Below are 17,615 nucleotides of genomic sequence, written 5' to 3' on the forward strand. Positions count from 1 at the left end.
TTTTATGATCACTGTACTAAAGACAGCCTCCAACCATCACAAGTCCTTCTCTGTTGGTGAACAACAGGTCCAGCAGGACACCTTCACTAGTTGGCTCCCTCACCAGCTATGTCAGGAAGTTGCCTTTCACACGCTCCAGGAACCTCTTAGACTGTTTACTCTCTGCTGTGTTGTATTTCCAGAAGACATACGGTAAGTTCAAGTCCCCCATGAGAACAAGGGCTAGAGATTGTGAGGTTTCTCCCAGCTGCTTACAGAATATTTTGTCTGCCTCTTCATCTTGATTGGGTGGTCAGTAAGAAACTCCCACCATGATATCTGCCTTGTTGGCCTTCTCCCTGATTCTTACCCATAAACATTTCAGTTAGGGTTAGACAGTCAAAAGACTCCCTAACATACAAGGCTACCCCACCAGCTCTCCTTCCTTGCCTATCTCTTCTGAAGAGATTGTAGCCATTCATTGCATCACTGCAGTTGTGTGTGTCATCCCACCATGTTCCCATGATGGCAACTATATCATAGTAGTAGGGCAACTTTCATAGCTGTCTTGAAGCTGACACAATCTCTGTAAAAGAAATTATCCTGATCTAAATTTATTAAGTATGTGCAAAACCATTGAGATTCTTACTCCACTTATGACAATGTAGTCCACACCTGACTCAATCAGAAGTCTAAAAGCAGGTTTTACCCAAGTATTTGGCTTCCAGAATTATATCTGGAATTTCCACCTCTGTGCATGCAAGCAAAAGACAAGTACAGCAAAGCATATGTCACATCAAACACAACTGACAAAGGATTAGTTATCCTCTCAGATGTTCTCCCTCTTAGTTCTCCTTGCCATTGTGCCTTATCTTATTAGACTGCAGGTAAAGAAAATCATGTAATGATGAGAGATGCAGTGGGAAACTGAAGAATTTACCTTCACAAACTGGAACTTTCCCAGTCCATGTGCCATCAGACCTACAGGCTCTATGCTCTGATCCTCCCGCCAGGAAGAAGCCTGGCTGGCAAGTGTAAATCAATGTATAACCAAGCGAGGGAAGATCCATTCCTGCAACATTAGCATGAATTGGTGTTTCTGGTTGTTTACAGCTGTGAGCTACAAAGAAAAGATAAAATATCCTTCAGTAATGCGGTGAAAATATTTCTGAAAAAATAATCTATTCCCATTCTGACAGGTAACTAATGAATAAAATAGCATCAATAAATATAACATATTAATATATTTTTAACTCAAATTAAAAATTACTACATAGTCTATAAATTACTATCCTGAGCCTGCAAGTATGCCCTTGAAAATGGACCTTTCAATTTCAGCGTAGCAAGAACCAATGTAAATGCACTTGCACAACCAAAATGAATTGTCTGCATATGCAAACACAAACAGCTCACATCTCTCCACAGTTAAAAGCAGTGATGGTTTGTGATTTACATAACTTATGATATCTGTGTAGCAGTGAATAGCAGTAAATAAATGGTTCATTTGGAAAACACTATGAAAGGTCACAGAGAAATTGTAGGCGAGGCAAGTTTTAAATATCAGGAAGAAAAATGAATTACTATTCCTAATCTCATGCAAAGTGTCGTTTAACAACTACTAGAATCTGAGATTCTGGTGTTATCTCACAACCATACTTCCAGGAGCAGACCTCACCTTTCAACACACTGAGCTACTGATTTGCTGTTTGCTCAGGGGGAATGCTAGCACCAACTGAAACATTACTGCTGGTTTTTTCTGTGGATACGCTCTCCATACATTAAAGTGATTCTACAAGATCAGACCTTGTAAAGTGAGACTATTTATAGAAAAAACCAGCTTGCTAGCTGAAAAACTAGAAAGATTAACCATTATGTTATACTTTCAGTAAATTAGCTCTATTTATTGAAGTCTAAAAGATCTAGGAAATGAAATGTCACTTCTTGTAACCAAATAAGATGATTCTCTCAATTTCAGATTAAAAAATTTCTAATTACAAACCCTCTTCCCCCTTCTTAAGGTACCCTGACTCCTTAGCTGGGAAACAGCTCAAACTCCTTACTAGAACTGATTGTAACTATCTGCTCCAGTACAAGTTAGGGTTGTGCAGGGCTTTCTTACATGTTCTGTTCTCACCACCTCCTCCCAACTCTTTCACTGCCTTCATTGAAAAGGTTGCACTATCTTCGAAAGAAACTTACTATTTTCAGCTTCTCTCTGGATGAAATTTTTTTTTGTTATTCTCATTATTTTGTGGTGTTTTTTTTTTTTTTTTAATTCTATGGGCTATTGTTGAAAAATTCACTTACAAAATCACATTTCTAGCTACCGTAAACTAGTAATCCAAATCTGTATTAAGTTAAAAAACTACAGAAATTAACTTTCTAACAATGTTACTGTACCTAAATAGCCTAGATAAAAACTTGTTAGATCAAAAATCTATCATTCACTTACGTATACATTCAGGCTGGATTCCACTCCATGTAAGATCAGGAAGGCAAGTTCGTGTTGTTGAGCCATGGAGAAGGTGTCCTTTTTTACACTGAAATTGAACAACATTTCCCACCTGTTGAAAAGTAAAAAACATAGTAATATTGTTATGAGCAAATAACAGTTGGGGCTGTTTTTTTCCAAAATTTGATAGCAAACTCCTTCATATAATACAGGGTCTCTAAACTGTGATCCTCCATGGAAGAAAATAGAAACTTCATCTTCTGTGGTCTCTCTGGTGTGATGCTTCAGGCTCGGAACAGTTGAGGCATGGTGAGTTTGGAAACCAAGCTCACTGTGGCTTCCTAACTCTGGACCAAGGAGGAGCCAGTTAGGCAATCTTGCAGCAAACCAGGGAAGCTGCAGAGCTAAAATGGTAATAGATTCTGCTGGACCTTTGCTGAACTAGACCCATGGAATGCTGGAAATTATAATGAGAAATATTTCATTAGAACAGGCAAGGCCTGGTTGATAACACTGTCTCATGCTTCAGAAACTATAATGTTCCTATAATGTTTTATTTTGGTTTTGGCTGATGAGGTAAAAAAAACAAAGTTCTTTATATGACACAGATAATAGAAACTTGAACACAAGTACATTACAATTTACAATAGCAATTCATCTGAGATTATTTTTTAATTATACTCTTATTGTGTGTATGTATTACATAAAAAAAAATAGAATTCTTTAGTCAATAACAGTTTCTGCACAAACATAGCATGGAATAACTTGTTCAGCATGTTTAGTCATGGTGACATTGATGAAAATGCGAATAATTCTCATTTTCCATCAAAAGCAGGTAAGTAGGTTACAGGTATATCATTCAGAGAGTAGTTTATGACATGCTGTGAGTGGTTAACTCAAATATTAAGATGCATAGATCACATCATCTGTTCTGCAGAGACCTGTATTAATGTATTTATCAACTCATATTTAAACAAGAAGCTGAAAACTTTGATCTGTTTGTGACAGCACATTTATCATTCTGGGGAGGTTTTTTTTGGGGGAAGGCCTCGTTATTTTGTTTAAATGTATAACCCTTGATTCAAATTGATGCTCAAAGGTAAAATGTGGACTCTTTCACAGTAGTTTAGTCCTGGAAACAGTATTTTACTGCTACAAGGAGTCATTTGAAACTTTATATGATTATTCCATTTCAGCTCAAGCTTCTCATCAGAACAAAATTTAATAATAACCCATGAACTACAGATAGTAGCTCATCAACACAGTATGTGATTTAAAATTCATTTCCCTTTTTTTTTTTTTGCTCTTTACTGTGCTCACTGGACTATGTAATTACTTTCAAAAGAATTTGAAGAAAATGCACTAAATCACTTTCACGATTAAGCACAAAGTGGGAAAACACTGAAAGTTTTAGAAGTTGCACCAAATAGAAGTACTTTTTTTTTGTGTGGTAAAGAGCTTAGTTAAAACAACCACCTCCAATATATTACTTTACAGCAATAACTAGTCTTATGAAAGATTTTTTCATTTCAGTAATCTGCTTTTATCAAAGCTATCTCCATTCACGACTATGGAAGAAACACCTGCCCTATTAATATTTAGCTATCAAGGAAGACAATACTTTGACACTGTCTTTAAGACCAGGACCCTTTCACCCTTGCTCACACCAAAAAAAAATCCAACTAAAACCAAACCTCAACGGTTAAATGTGGTTTCTTAATATACATCTGAATACCAACTTAATTTTCTTTCCACTTTCTTCTTTCAAAGTTGACTGTATGATCTTCCTGAATATAAAATATTTTTTAAAAAATATAATTATTTTGTGATGTGGAGTAGCTGGACATCATAGAAGTCAATGAGGTAAAGAGGTTAATTGGCTACTTATACTCAGATATCGAAACCTAAACTGTAACTAAGTTAGAGATTCAAACTCTAGTAGTCAATAGCAACTCCAGAAGTAGCTACTGTATGGCTTGAACTACTTGGCTACAGTTACATACCTCACTGATTTTCAATGAATATTTTATTATCTTTAAAAAAAAAATATTCTTTTCAGAGTTCAACAACTCTCATGATGTGCTTATCTTTCCTGTATTAACTCTATATCACTTAAATATGGGCAACACTGAATTAAACAGATAACTGCAATCTTGAAATTTTCACCTACTTTTTAGTAGGATCTTAAGTAAAATAAATTTCTCATTGTATAGAATCTCTTTAGAGGAATAAAAAGTGAATAGATCAAGAAAATGAATTCAGTATATTCAGTGAAATTCAATATATTGTAATTCTACTCATCAAGAATGGCCTGAACCGAAAGTTTATACTTCATGAGTTGGAAGAGCTGAATCATGTACATGATTTAGACCTGCAGGACTAAATGGGTAACAGTGAAAAAACTTCTTTGTGAACTGAGTCTTTGCTGAACTGATATATTGAAGGAAAACTGTTCACCTGCAGAGCAGAACCAAGAAATGCATGGAATTTTTTTCCACTGTCTGCCCACCTTAACTGCAGCTCTGTCTACCATACGGTTTCACTGAAGCTTGGTTGCCTAAACATCAAACCAGTTCTTTAGTATGAGAAATCTATTGGTTGGACAAGGAAATGGCTCAAGTTGCCAAGTAAGTGGACAGGTTGAGTTGCTAGCACTCCCCAATTAAAAAAAAAAAAGGCAAAAAGAGAAAAGCAAAAAAACCCCCAAAATCCACAGCAAGCAAGCAAAACTCAAACCTAACCATTGTTGATATTGCAACCAGTTGTTGCAATACCAACTTTTCTATCCACAACAGTAACTACTAGTGAAACTGTTTTTCTTATTTCCACCAAAAAAATGCACTTCACCTGTATTATCCTTGTTAGGGAAACACAACCTTTATATACATAAGCCCCAAAAGTAGCGTCAAAAATACAACAGTTGCACAAGTGATTTAGAAGTGCTGCCACGCTACTCAAGATAATGAATAAATAAATACAGGAAAGAGGCTCCCTACTCCTAAAATCCAAAAAGCTTACAAGTAATAAATATTAAAAATTTAAAAATAAAAAGTAATTTAGAAATTATTTTTTGAAATCTATTTTGCAATATTCTTGTGCCAGGGGCACCAGGTGGCGCTACACTACAGCCTTCTACAGTCTTACAAAATCCCCAGTCTTCAGGTGTTCTGATTTGTTTGAATTTTTTGTTAGACAGCTTGAATAGAAGCACTAGTGGGGAGAGCTGGGGAAACAGCTGAAAATACCTTTGTTCACTGTACTCTCTGTTTTGTAACAGCGTTTGCATCCATCCCTGAAAAAATAATATATATATGCTTGTATACTACTTTATCATCTTTATTCCATAGCTGCTTTCTTCATAGTGTCAGTTATGGTTTGGATATTCCAAAAATCAGCCTCACTAACTTTTCCCTTTGCTAAGAACCAAAGTCCGTATATCTGCTATACCCTAACAGGAGAAATAGCAATCATCTGAGAAGAGATACATAAATATCAACCTGCACCCATTTATAAAGAATAGAATGATACTCTAGATAATTATTTTCATCAAAAATAATATATTATTTAATACTAATAATACTACTAATAATATCATTAATATTTCTTATATTCCTTATAAGAATAGAAGATATTTCCAATTTTCATTACTCCACATTCAATTTTTTCTTGGTCTTCAGTTTGCCGAACTTTAACAAGCTGCTCCATCCCCAGCAATTCATGGCAAAGGATCACGAGGCTAAGTGAACATCTGTTATTTCTCTTCACTAAACTTTAGCACTCTATTTTACATGAACAAAACACAACTGTTTAAGTGTTTGCTGTATTTGTAGTTTGGTTGCCCAGTAATGCAGTATTGCCATTACTAATAACAGGCTATTAAGTCTGCAAGACCTCTGGGCAGAGGGATGCCAGGCTTCCTTTGTCTAACAGTATCTTGAGCTGCCTGGAGCTTTTTTTCCTTCTTTTCTTTTAATTTTTTTTCTTTGTTTAAATTTGGTTTAGCTGTAGCATCAAATTTTCTTGTGATCAATTGGTTATGCCTGATTTTTTGCCCTCCTTTATCTTTGTATGGCATACAACCACAGCTTCATGTCCACAGTAATAACAAAAAGCTATTATGTGCAGAACGAGCTATTTACCACTAACGTGATATGGTATAGAGAAGTCCAGACTGGCACTGGAATGGTAACAAAAGCCTTGGGAAATGGGGACACACAATACCACCAAGAAGACTACAGGTGTGGGTGTGACAGAGATGTGACACTGGCTTGGCACTGGATACCCCACGGCTGTGAACAGCTCACCTATGGGTAATTAAAGAAATGCAGACCTGGACAGGATCAGCCTTCAGGGGTAAAAACGAACAAGTATCTAACATAAATTAAATACACCTAATAGAGTAGATTGAAATATAATGTGGAGCTGCAGTCTGAGTAGTCTAAAAGTGTGTTAGAAACTTTATAAATAATCCCAGGTGAACCAAAAATTACAGAGGGGAAAAAGAAGTCAAAATCCCACTCCTGCCACTGAAGCACTCCCAGTGCTGACACTAACATCCCCCAGTGGCTCCAGGCTGAAGCCACATATCTCAGGATCCTGAGAAGCAGAAGGAACCAGGAAAATTAGGTGGTGTCTGATAAGGCTTAAATGACATTTTCATTGATGCAGTGGTGATGCCAACTGTGCTAATGGAGACAGCTATGCTGTGGTAGTACAGCACTTGTCTTGGAATTTCATCCTGCTATTCAATCAACACTAAAGTTTTCATAAGCATAACGTTCACAGAAGGATGTTATTTGCAACGTTGCTCCACATCTGCAGATCAAGTTTCAGAAGGCATTTCATCAAATAGAACCCAAAAGCTAACACAGGACTACCACTACTGTAATGTGGCTATTTTCCTTTCTAATTTCAGACTGCACTTTGGCTTCCTTCAGGCTTTAATGCAGGGGAAAAACATATGTTGGAAAAGTATGAGAAGTAATAAATCTTACAAATATGACTGGCTGGTCTGAGCAGTTCTAAACTGTTTCTTCAGTAGTATCTTGTGTTACAACAGCTAGAAGTTCTAGAAGCAATTTTCGATGTTACTAGCAATATATCTGAAGAAATATTTCAAAACCACATTTTCTTTTCAAGGAGCAATTTATTTTCCAGATTACAGATGAAGTCAGTATTCACTAAGTTCTAAAGATAATTTGTCTCTGTAAAAGCTCTTTAGTGTAGAACCCTGTAAAGGTTGATCTGTCAGATCCAAAATACCCAGATGAAAGGCAAACATCCTAGAAGTGCATCTTCATAACAATTAAAGCAGGTAATGCTACTCATTTACATGCCATGTCTGATATCCAAGTAACACTGAACTAATATTTTGATGTTATTTGAACACACAAGAACCTGATCTGCTTCTGGCTTCTGAATTCAAAACCAAACAATAAAATCCATGCAAAATTTTGTTGTCTCTTTGTTACAAAGCTCCTATTTAATAGTTAAAACACCATTCAAAAGTGAGGTGGTGATATTTGTGCTTTTATTAGTGTAGGTTCCAGGAGGCCAGGTTTTGATACGTCTTTTAGTCAAGCCTGGAATTATGCTGTATGTGCCTGAACTTTCAATTCAATCAATAAGATTGGAAAACAAATAATCAAGAGCCGGGGAACAAAAAAGCCCAGTGCTGTGGAAGTTCATGATTTGGTATTAGTACTGTGAAAAGCAAGTCACAGTCAGTGATACAGTCAGGTAAAAGAGAAAATATTGTAATTTATTGAAAAGTGCTTAAAGCAGGACTCCACATATGAAGACTTGAATTCTACTATCAGGCTACAGCTTGATTATTATTTTTTTCTGAGACAGAGACATAAATTTAAAACTTAACAATTAATTCACTTAAATGATCCTACTGATATTAGTTTAAATATGAAGTATTTAAGAGAGCTAAAAAAAAAACCAAGCCAAAACCAAACCACAAAAAACCCCCCAACAACCAAACCCCCAAGGAGGGGAAAAAAACCCAAAACCCGACAACTCAAAACCTGGGTTAGAGTCATAAAACCATCTTATATATCCAACAGTAATGACTCCTTGTTATCATTTGCCAACTGCAAATCATTTTGCTTAATTTTACATAAGCTTCTTTAGTCTATTGTTTAAGATGTTAGAGGATTGACCTATCAGACAAAGGAATATCGATGCCATCTCATCTCCCATATTTTGGTACAACTTAGAATTTTTTCTTTTTTACCTTTCTGATGTGGATGGAAGCACAAGTCATTATTATCCTGTTCATACAGGAAATTAAATTCATTTATAATATGTTTGTGGTTTAAATGAGTCATAATATTATTGAATATATGGTAATGTAATATTTCTTTCTAGGATTTACAGACAGTAACTTGTCTAGAACCGATCATTTTCACTGTTGTTTCCACCCAATAAAGAGCTAAACTCAGCTTCAATTGTACAAAAGATACTCCTACCCTGTTCTGTATTAACTAAGGGATCATATGTAGAGTAACCAGAAATGTCACAGACATTTAGTCACTACATAAAACTGAGTTTGCTACATGAGCTTGAGGGTAAGTTGCTGACAAGGTAAGGACACTATAGCTCATGCAGTTTAAATCTGCAAGGCACTAACCTTACAATTGTGGGATCAAGTTTGTAAATTCTACCAGCAGCTACACTTCTTTTAGAAATTATCAGTTGACATTTTGCCCGGTATTTTGACAGTTAGCTCTGCCAGCTGTGAGTGATGCTTTCATTCACAACTACAACAACTATATCACAAATGAGAAAGCCTTCACTAGCTTCTCCATCGATAGAAAGCTCATTAATATGACAGAGAAACTGGCAACAAAATTGTAGAAAATGGTCACTGCAATAATTCCTTTCTTACACAGTTGAATAGAGTTGCCCTCTAACATAGTATTATATTAGACCCAAAGGCAGTTAGCCCAAGGATTTGCCCTGCATATTCTATCTTGGCACAAAACAGCACTCCATTCCCTGGAGAAAACTGAGACAATTATATTACCACTTGCATATGATTGTGATCTAGCACAATCTGGAAACTCAAAGATTGATAAATTAATCACTAAGTAGAATCATTACTGCGTAAAGGCCACAAAAATGACAAACCAAAGAAGTTTTCAGCCATGAAAATTTGAAAAGTCTTTTGCTACACTCTTTCCTTTAAAAATTAATTTCATGTTGTAAATCTGCTCAAATTTCAATCAGCCTTTTCTTGCATTTCTGGAAATCTGAAGTTTTTATTTAAGTCCTGCTACTAGACAGACACCACATACAACCAGAGAGGTGCTAGCTTACTCTTCTGCCTAGTCATCTTCACATGTCTAGAGCTTTCAGCCCTGACACCAAACACAGATGTAGCAGGTAGTTTAGGCCCTTTCTTAGTTTATTTGCCGCTGCCTTATAGACTCCTAAAAAACTATAGGGCACATTTTTCCATCTGTACACCATCTACCCATAAAAATGTCTCACTGATGTCACCGCTTCATGAGATTCAGAAAATCAGAAATTCAAAAGCATTTTCAATTTCACAGTTCTGTTTCCAACAAAGGTATATGCACACACCATTTTGAACAACACCCCCTTGTACTCATGGTGGCCAACAGCCTCCCAGGCTGTATCAAGCAAAGCATGGCCAGCAGGTTGAGGGACATGATTCTTCCCCTCTGCTCAGCACCGGTGAGACATAAGTGGGTGCTGGGTTCAGTCCTGGTCTCACCAGTGCAAGAGAGACAGGGACATACTGCATTGAGTCCAGTGATGGGCCACAAAGGTGATTAAGGGACTAGAGCATCTGGCATACAAGCAGTGACTGAAAGAGCTGAAATTGGCTGGCCTGCAAAAGAAAAGGCTCAAGGGGAACCTTGGCAGTGTGTATTACAATTTAGTGGGTGCAGGAAAGATGGCAGAGACAGACTTTATTTCAGTGATGCCTAGTGACAGGACAAGAGGCAATAGGCACAAATCAAAACAGAGGAAATTGTGTTTAAAAAAAAAAAAGGCATTTTCACTGTAAGGGTGACCAGCTTGGAACAGGCTGCTTAGAGTGACTGTGGAGTCTCTGGAAATCTTCAAAATCTCTGCAAATATTCAAAACCACCTGAACAGAGCCCTTATCAACCTGCTCTAGCTGACCTCGCTTAGAGAAGGGGGGGTTAAACTAGAAGTTCTCCTGCCAACCTCTGTGACTCTGTGATTTATTTATGGTCACAGAATTTCCAAATGGAACAACAGAATTGCTCTCAGGAAAAAAAAAACCAACATTGTTTTTTAGAGTATGTCTACACTAGCAGTTTGGCACACAAGTATATATGCTTCAGAAGAAAAAGCCTACTTGATAAAAAGTAGGGAACACATATACTGGTGGGGAGATAATGAACTAACTTCTTCAAGGTGAAAACAAGCAGAACTTGATCATCAGGGTTTCACGTAATGCATTGCTAATAGGGACACAAGGTCAATGTAATACAACTGGCTCTTACAAGGCATGAACAGTTTCTGGACCTCTAATAAAAAGTTTCTAGACTTTGAGGTAGTATAAAAATATTTTAATATGCAAGTTAATAAAAAATTCTATACTCTACCTGATAGCCAAATGTGTTGTTTTGTGACCCGTGCCTTGGCACTCCTGGATTTTCACATGCTGTGCGAGTCGGTTCTTAAAAAAAAATACAATAAATTAAAGATTAAAAAAACCCCAATATTTTAACGAAATACATGAATATATAACAAAATTGAGCTTGTTCAACAACATGAAATAAGCCTGAGAGAAACGAAAATAAAATGATTTGATTATTAAAGAATATAGAAAAACAACAAGATAATTCTGAACAGCTGAAATCTCCTAGATTTACTTAACAGGAAAAGGAATAATAAGTATTTCAAGAAATTTCAGTACTATGGGTGTAACCTTACCTATACAGCGAGGAGAAGAACCACTCCACGTGCCATCTGCTTGGCAAATCCTGGTGCTGGAGCCAACCAAAATAAAAGGAGGAGTGCAGCTGAAAGAAACTTCTGACTGATAGATGAAGCTTTTACCTTCTCTTTTCCCTTGAGCAGGTACTCCAGGGTCACCACAAAACTTTGCTGTGAGAAAAGACATGACAGAGATGCAATGTGTCATTTATTAATATAAACAAAAATAACGCTTACCTGAAGTCACTCAAGCAGTTACTCCAAATTTTATATTTATTTTATTAAATACAGAAACATTCAATAGGAATTCAAAGAGAGATTAGGTAGCCAATCTTTAGTCTGCTTCAGTTTGCAGTAGTTCCGGTGAAAATGCCTACATAGTGGACTTGGTCAGTAGCTTGAAGTTGACACTCAAGGCTACACAGGTTATTTCATTAAGGCCCAAATATACACAGTTCACGTCTGCTCTAAACCACATCAATCTGCAAATCCTCCTATAGAGAGAAATCAGAGAGTGTACCAAACCTTCATGTAAATCTTTCATCCTCTCCTGCTTTCTGCCACCTAGCCAGTGCTCAACATTTTTTGTGATTAAAGGATTTGTCAGACAGATTTTACGAATTGTAAATTCTTACTTTCTCATCCTTCACTGAAAGAGAAGATTTGGTATGTATGGAAGCAAAACACTTGAAAGTCAGTACAGCTAACAAACAAAACACAACGGTAAAGAAATTCTAGCAGCCATCTAAAAAAGCTAAAACACTAATAAGCTGTTACTATGTGGGGTAAATTTGATTGCTAAGAACATATTCCTAAATGGATCTTTTTACTTTATACCTTTCTCCTAAAGATTCCTTATGTCTATAGCATAGCATAACTAGGTAAATGTACTGCTGGCAAATTTACTGGACTTCTGCAGTATAAAGCACTGATTATTGTCAGAAGCTGCATTTTGAATAACTGATTCAGGAAATGCAATCAGCTATGGTAAAGCCTGTGCCATCAGACTATACTATTCCCCGACACACCATGAATTCCAATATTGTAGTCTAATTTAATATCAAGCAGAAAATGCTGTAATATGCACAAAAAAACCCAAAAAACAAACCACCACCAAGCCGGATGTGTGCAATGACATATTTCTAAAAAGGCACATTCATAGAATGATAGAATTGTCTAGGTTGGAAGGGACCTTCAAGATCATCTAGTCCAACCATCAACCTAACTCTGATAAAAAAGTCACTAAACCATGTCACTAAAATACTTGAAAATACATGAAGCACTTACAGATTTTTAACACAGAAGCTTGAAATTGTCTCCTGAACAGTTCTTTGCATGAACAAAGTAGCAACCACTCTCAAGGAAAAAGAATCCTCACATTAAAACATAGGGTTTTTTGAAAGTTTAATATTTTTTTATAAAACTAAGTAAATTCCACCACTTACTTGTCAGTCAACTTTACCCAACCACTGAATACCTACTGATTATCTGCCTTCTATATAGGTAATCATGGAAACCAGGTACCATGATAAAACATGGCAGTTTTCCTCTGATATTGGGAGAGGGAACTACAGAACAAACTGAAGTTGCAGCAAACAAGAAGCTCTGTGAGTGCTCCCACTCCCATTGGAAATATTTCCCTAAGGACTCTGAGACCCTTTAACAGACACACGGCCATGAAGCTCTGACACCAGGCTGCGAGGCCAGTCTCATTCTTCAAAGACATTTAATTGATTAACAACAATTTATATCTGTAGTTAGAAATTTTCAGGCATAGGCCTATTTATTTTTTTTTGGCCATCTCTTGCCAACCTTATAAAAACAACAGTCATTTATGAAATTATTATAAGAATAATCTAGAAGACAAATTTACTAGGCCATAGATGACAAACACTCAACCAAAGACACTACTATATTCCATTCTGAGTAATTATTTCATTTTTTAACTATACCTTGCATATCTTCAGCTACAGGCTCTATGGAACCAAGCTGGGAACTAAATTTCTGATGTCAAGAACTCTTTAAGATTGCTCACTGAGAATGACTTTCACCAGCTCCCTCTTCATTTCTGCCAGATGGCAGCTAGTTTAATCTCTTTGACAAGCACTGGCTGCCAATTGATTTCTCTTGCAAGCCAATGGACATCATTGCACATCAACACCATTGCACATCATCACCATTCAGTTAATGTAATCTCTGCATGGAACAGCCTTTAATTCCCAGGCAGCTGCATTCTGTGCTAACTATACATTTAAAAAAATTTAAAGGTCAAGATGCTTTTTCAAAGAATATTGCAGTATTGAGTATTCCAACCTCAAAAATCATAAATGGCTTTTGGTATCCAAAAATGAACTAAGGACACAGTATTTCAATCAAGAACAAATGATGAAAAGAATTTTTCATGGTCTTTGATGTTCATGATATAGTGGACTCTGGAAGAGCTTCATCTACAGAACTTAAACAACAAACGGTGGATCTTTTTCTTCCCGAAACAGTGCCTTTCAACGAGTTCTGGCTCTGGCACATACAGTTTCAGCAGCATTGACCAACTGTTGTTGATGATATGAGAGTATCATAAGGAAAAAAAAAAGAGGAAAATATCATCTATATGATACGGTTTCATAGTATTAGAATATCGCCAAAACAGAGACCATTTTTGACAGGGAGAGATGAAGAATGCAAAAAAAATAGTAAAAGAACAGAGAACTGCATTTTGCAAGATTTAGCAAGCTACCTGGCAAGCTCAGCTACTTGGCAAGCTCAAATTAAACTGCAGAAACTGTAAAGCCACAAAGATGAAGTTACTGTCTTCCAGTTAGACTCCTTGCTCAAGACCATTACAGAGTTTCAGTGAAATAGCTCTTGTATAAATAACTATAAAAATAACTACAGAACCTCCTGCTCCAATGCAATCATTTCAATATCTCTCAGAAGCATCACAATCACTTCTTTAAAAAGATTTTTTAAATATGAGTGGGATAACACCAAACTAAAGAAAAATCACATTTGCTATTGTAATAGAATTTGTAGCAATATAAAAATCCATCAATGTTACAACTTTCAGGTTAACAAAATTTACTGCATAAAACATGTAACTTAATGTAGTGTAAAGGGAAAAATAGACAATTGTCAAGAAATCACTCTGGGGTCTAGTCAACATTACCAACAGAAAAATCTCTCTGTAACATCAGGAAAAGTTCAGGATGAGTAATGAGCAAATAAAAGAGATTACAATGAAACCTCCCCTACTCAATATGTAGCTGGAAAAAAAAAAAAAAAGGTGAAATTTTTAAAGAGGAGAAAAAGCTCTATAGTTGAATAAAGAAACACAAGACCATAAAGTAAATACATACGCAAGCACTGGGGTACTTCACCACTCCATGTTCCATTCCCAACACAAGTCAAAACAGCGGGAAAAGAGAGTTCATATCCTGGAGAGCAGACATAGCTAATGCTAAATCCCCAGTCCAAGTTTGTTCCTTCCAACCTTCCATTAGAGATCTGCGGAGGAGTTGGGCAGGTAACAGCTGCAATAATATTTGAAGTAATTAGGCCCAGCTGCTGTAAATATCCCCAGTGTACACAGTTACTAGAAGAACCATATGTGCTAATTTCACCTTTTTTAGAGGACAATACAGTCAGGACATGCTATGTTCCTCACTGTATTCTTGCCACATTTCCCCAAGTTAGTACTTCTGGTTTCCTCCATTTAGGAGACAGCGGCTGATTGATGAAGTGTCTTAAATAAACAGGACACATCAAACCAAATAGGAAGACAACCAAAAAAGCAGTATGGAGACTATAAAGTGCACATTTAATATATGTCTGGTAGTATACTACAAAATAATTTTGTCTGTCTGTTTAGACAACATGGAGTACAACTATCTTTAGTTACCATGGAAATAGTCAAGTACTCTCTTCCTGCTAACCAGCTTAGGCATTTCCTAGACATTAATGCTCAGGGATGAAATTCCAGGATGATTGTTCCAAAATATGACTTGAAAGCCTCTTTCTAAGTTCCACAGTTTGGTTAGTATTTGCTTCATGAATAACTCCTCACCAAAAAGCATAGATTCTTCTAGCTAGTGGGAGAAAATGTAAGGATTTGCAGCCTCTTGAAATTTTCAGTGTTGCTACCCCTAAGAAGACCAACAAGAAGTGTTTCAGTGTAGATTTGAATTTCCAGACCATCCAGAAAAAATAAAAACATCTTCTTCTCACTTGTAGGAAAGAAGACTAAAAAGCACCACAGAAGGACAGTAGAAATAAACAGACATAACTGTAGTGATGAAGATAAAAGTGCTGTTCACTGGATAATGGGGTAGTAACAGACAATTGCTAATTGAGAGCTGAAGGGAAAATGGTAGAAAAGAAGTTAAATTAAAAAATTAATTTGAATCAAAAAAAGAAAGGCAGAAATTTAGGCCAAAAGTTACCAGAATGGATGAAAAAAAGGGGTAAAAAAGAGAAAATTTGGGAGAAACTCTGCTATCAAAAGAGAAAGAAAGTGAATGAAACAAGGATGATTTAATTTAGTGAAGACATTTGGGGTATATGAGAAGACATGGTGACTAAAAATATAGCAGAGAACATACAGGTCACAAGAATGGAGGAAATGAAAAGCTTCACTCATAACCTTTAAACTTATGTTTAGACAGCTGTCATCTTGCAGGCTCAAAAGAAGTCAGAGTCACTAGATCAGGAGTACAGCATATTTGAATGTGATCTGCAGAAGGTTCACCATGTGCCATCTCTTCATTCTTATTATACACTTCAGTGAGAGAATCTCAACTATTTATACCACAAAGATGCTCCGCAGCATCACTCATTGCTGTTTGAGAATGCTAGATGAAAGTGATCCTCTTATCAAATAATCAATCCTTTTGCAACCAGTAAATCAAATCTAAAATTTAGGGCCTTATTTTTTATACTATCTGGTTCTGGTTCTTTTAAACTACCTAGCTTAAAAGAAACACATCAACCAACCAACTCAAAAATGACATGATAGCTTTTGCAACACTTAATAAAAGTCAGTCAAAAAAAGTACTCCAAGCAGCAAAAGTCTGTCCGCATTCTCCAAGAGTTTAATGACCAGTCCTTTTAAAAAGATCTGTATGTTTTAACTTCTGAGCTGAATAATATAGCCAGAAATACCAGTCAATAGTTAGGAAAGGAGACATTAAGAGTTGAAAGTATATTACAAATGCAAGTGTGCAAAAAAGACAATGCTTGAATAGCCGAATATTTAGTTGCAGGTGAACATGCATCCTTTTCAAACACACCACTGCATATTATATAATACTTTTAATTACGCAGTCAAAGAAATGGGGTTTATTAACTTACCTAGTGCACTCACACAAACCTGTGTGGAATAGAATTAAATTCTAAGAACACTAGGGATTCTGCATATAATTATTATTTAGTATTTATGCAAGCCATCAATATGTATGACCTAAACCCAGAAAGACTCAAAAACTCAAAGCCAAAATTGACAGTCTGAGTCTTTCTTTGTATAGTTCTGTTTGAAACAAATCAGAGTTTGACTCCTGCTCCCAGTTAGGTGCCCTGTAGTCCTTAAGAATTTGAGGCTGGGAGACTGTACCATAAATACTTTTTTTGTCTTATGATCTTCTAGCTGTTCCCTTACAGTCACTCTTGGAGACAGACAGACTCTTGGTCAACAGGACCAGCATGGTCATTCTTGTAATTGAAGCTGAGGCTGGCTAAGAACACAGTAAAAATAGAAAAAAGTGAACTGTTAAAAGGAACTCAAAGTCTGACATCCTCAAAAATGTGTTGGGAAAATAACTTTAAGAATTGACATTATCAAAGGTGATTTAGAATTAAACTGAACTTGGTAAAATATTTGGAGAATTGTACTCAGCAGGGAAAGTAATTGCAAATGTGATGGAGATTGGAAGTTTATTTGATCTGATTTGATTAATTAATTAAGGGGAGGAAAATTAGAACTGCTGACCATACTTCCTGAAAACAAAACATAAGGTAGCAGGATGAGAACAAAGTAAATGAAAACTTAGCCTACCAAGTTTTAAAAGAACAGAGATCAGATATAGTTTGAACCCAGAAAGAAAACACCAAAAAAGGTAACCGTGCTTCTCTACAGCTGTGGTATCATGAAGAGTGAGAAAAATTACTCTAGAAGGAAGACATTTTAGGGTTTAGCAAGCAAGTGGGTTTCTCAGAGAAAATTGTTTTGATGACACAGACAAGGCTGTCT

General features: G+C 36.3%; 1 protein-coding gene across 1 annotated transcript in view; it reads right to left on the minus strand.

Annotated features, from left to right (window-relative positions):
• The window catches only part of CSMD3 (CUB and Sushi multiple domains 3), a 600,957-nt gene that overhangs the window by 18,566 nt on the left and 564,776 nt on the right, over positions 1 to 17,615 (minus strand). Inside the window, exons 61-65 of the mRNA XM_014965576.1 lie at positions 14,731 to 14,904; positions 11,375 to 11,548; positions 11,044 to 11,117; positions 2,432 to 2,543; positions 920 to 1,099 (exon numbers count right to left, since the gene is read on the minus strand). Coding sequence (XP_014821062.1) covers positions 920 to 1,099; positions 2,432 to 2,543; positions 11,044 to 11,117; positions 11,375 to 11,548; positions 14,731 to 14,904 — 714 coding nt within the window. The remainder of the gene's footprint in view (positions 1 to 919; positions 1,100 to 2,431; positions 2,544 to 11,043; positions 11,118 to 11,374; positions 11,549 to 14,730; positions 14,905 to 17,615) is intronic.

Source organism: Calidris pugnax, unplaced genomic scaffold, assembly GCF_001431845.1.
Source record: "Calidris pugnax isolate Ruff unplaced genomic scaffold, ASM143184v1 scaffold41, whole genome shotgun sequence".
In the NCBI taxonomy this organism is placed as follows: domain Eukaryota; kingdom Metazoa; phylum Chordata; class Aves; order Charadriiformes; family Scolopacidae; genus Calidris; species Calidris pugnax.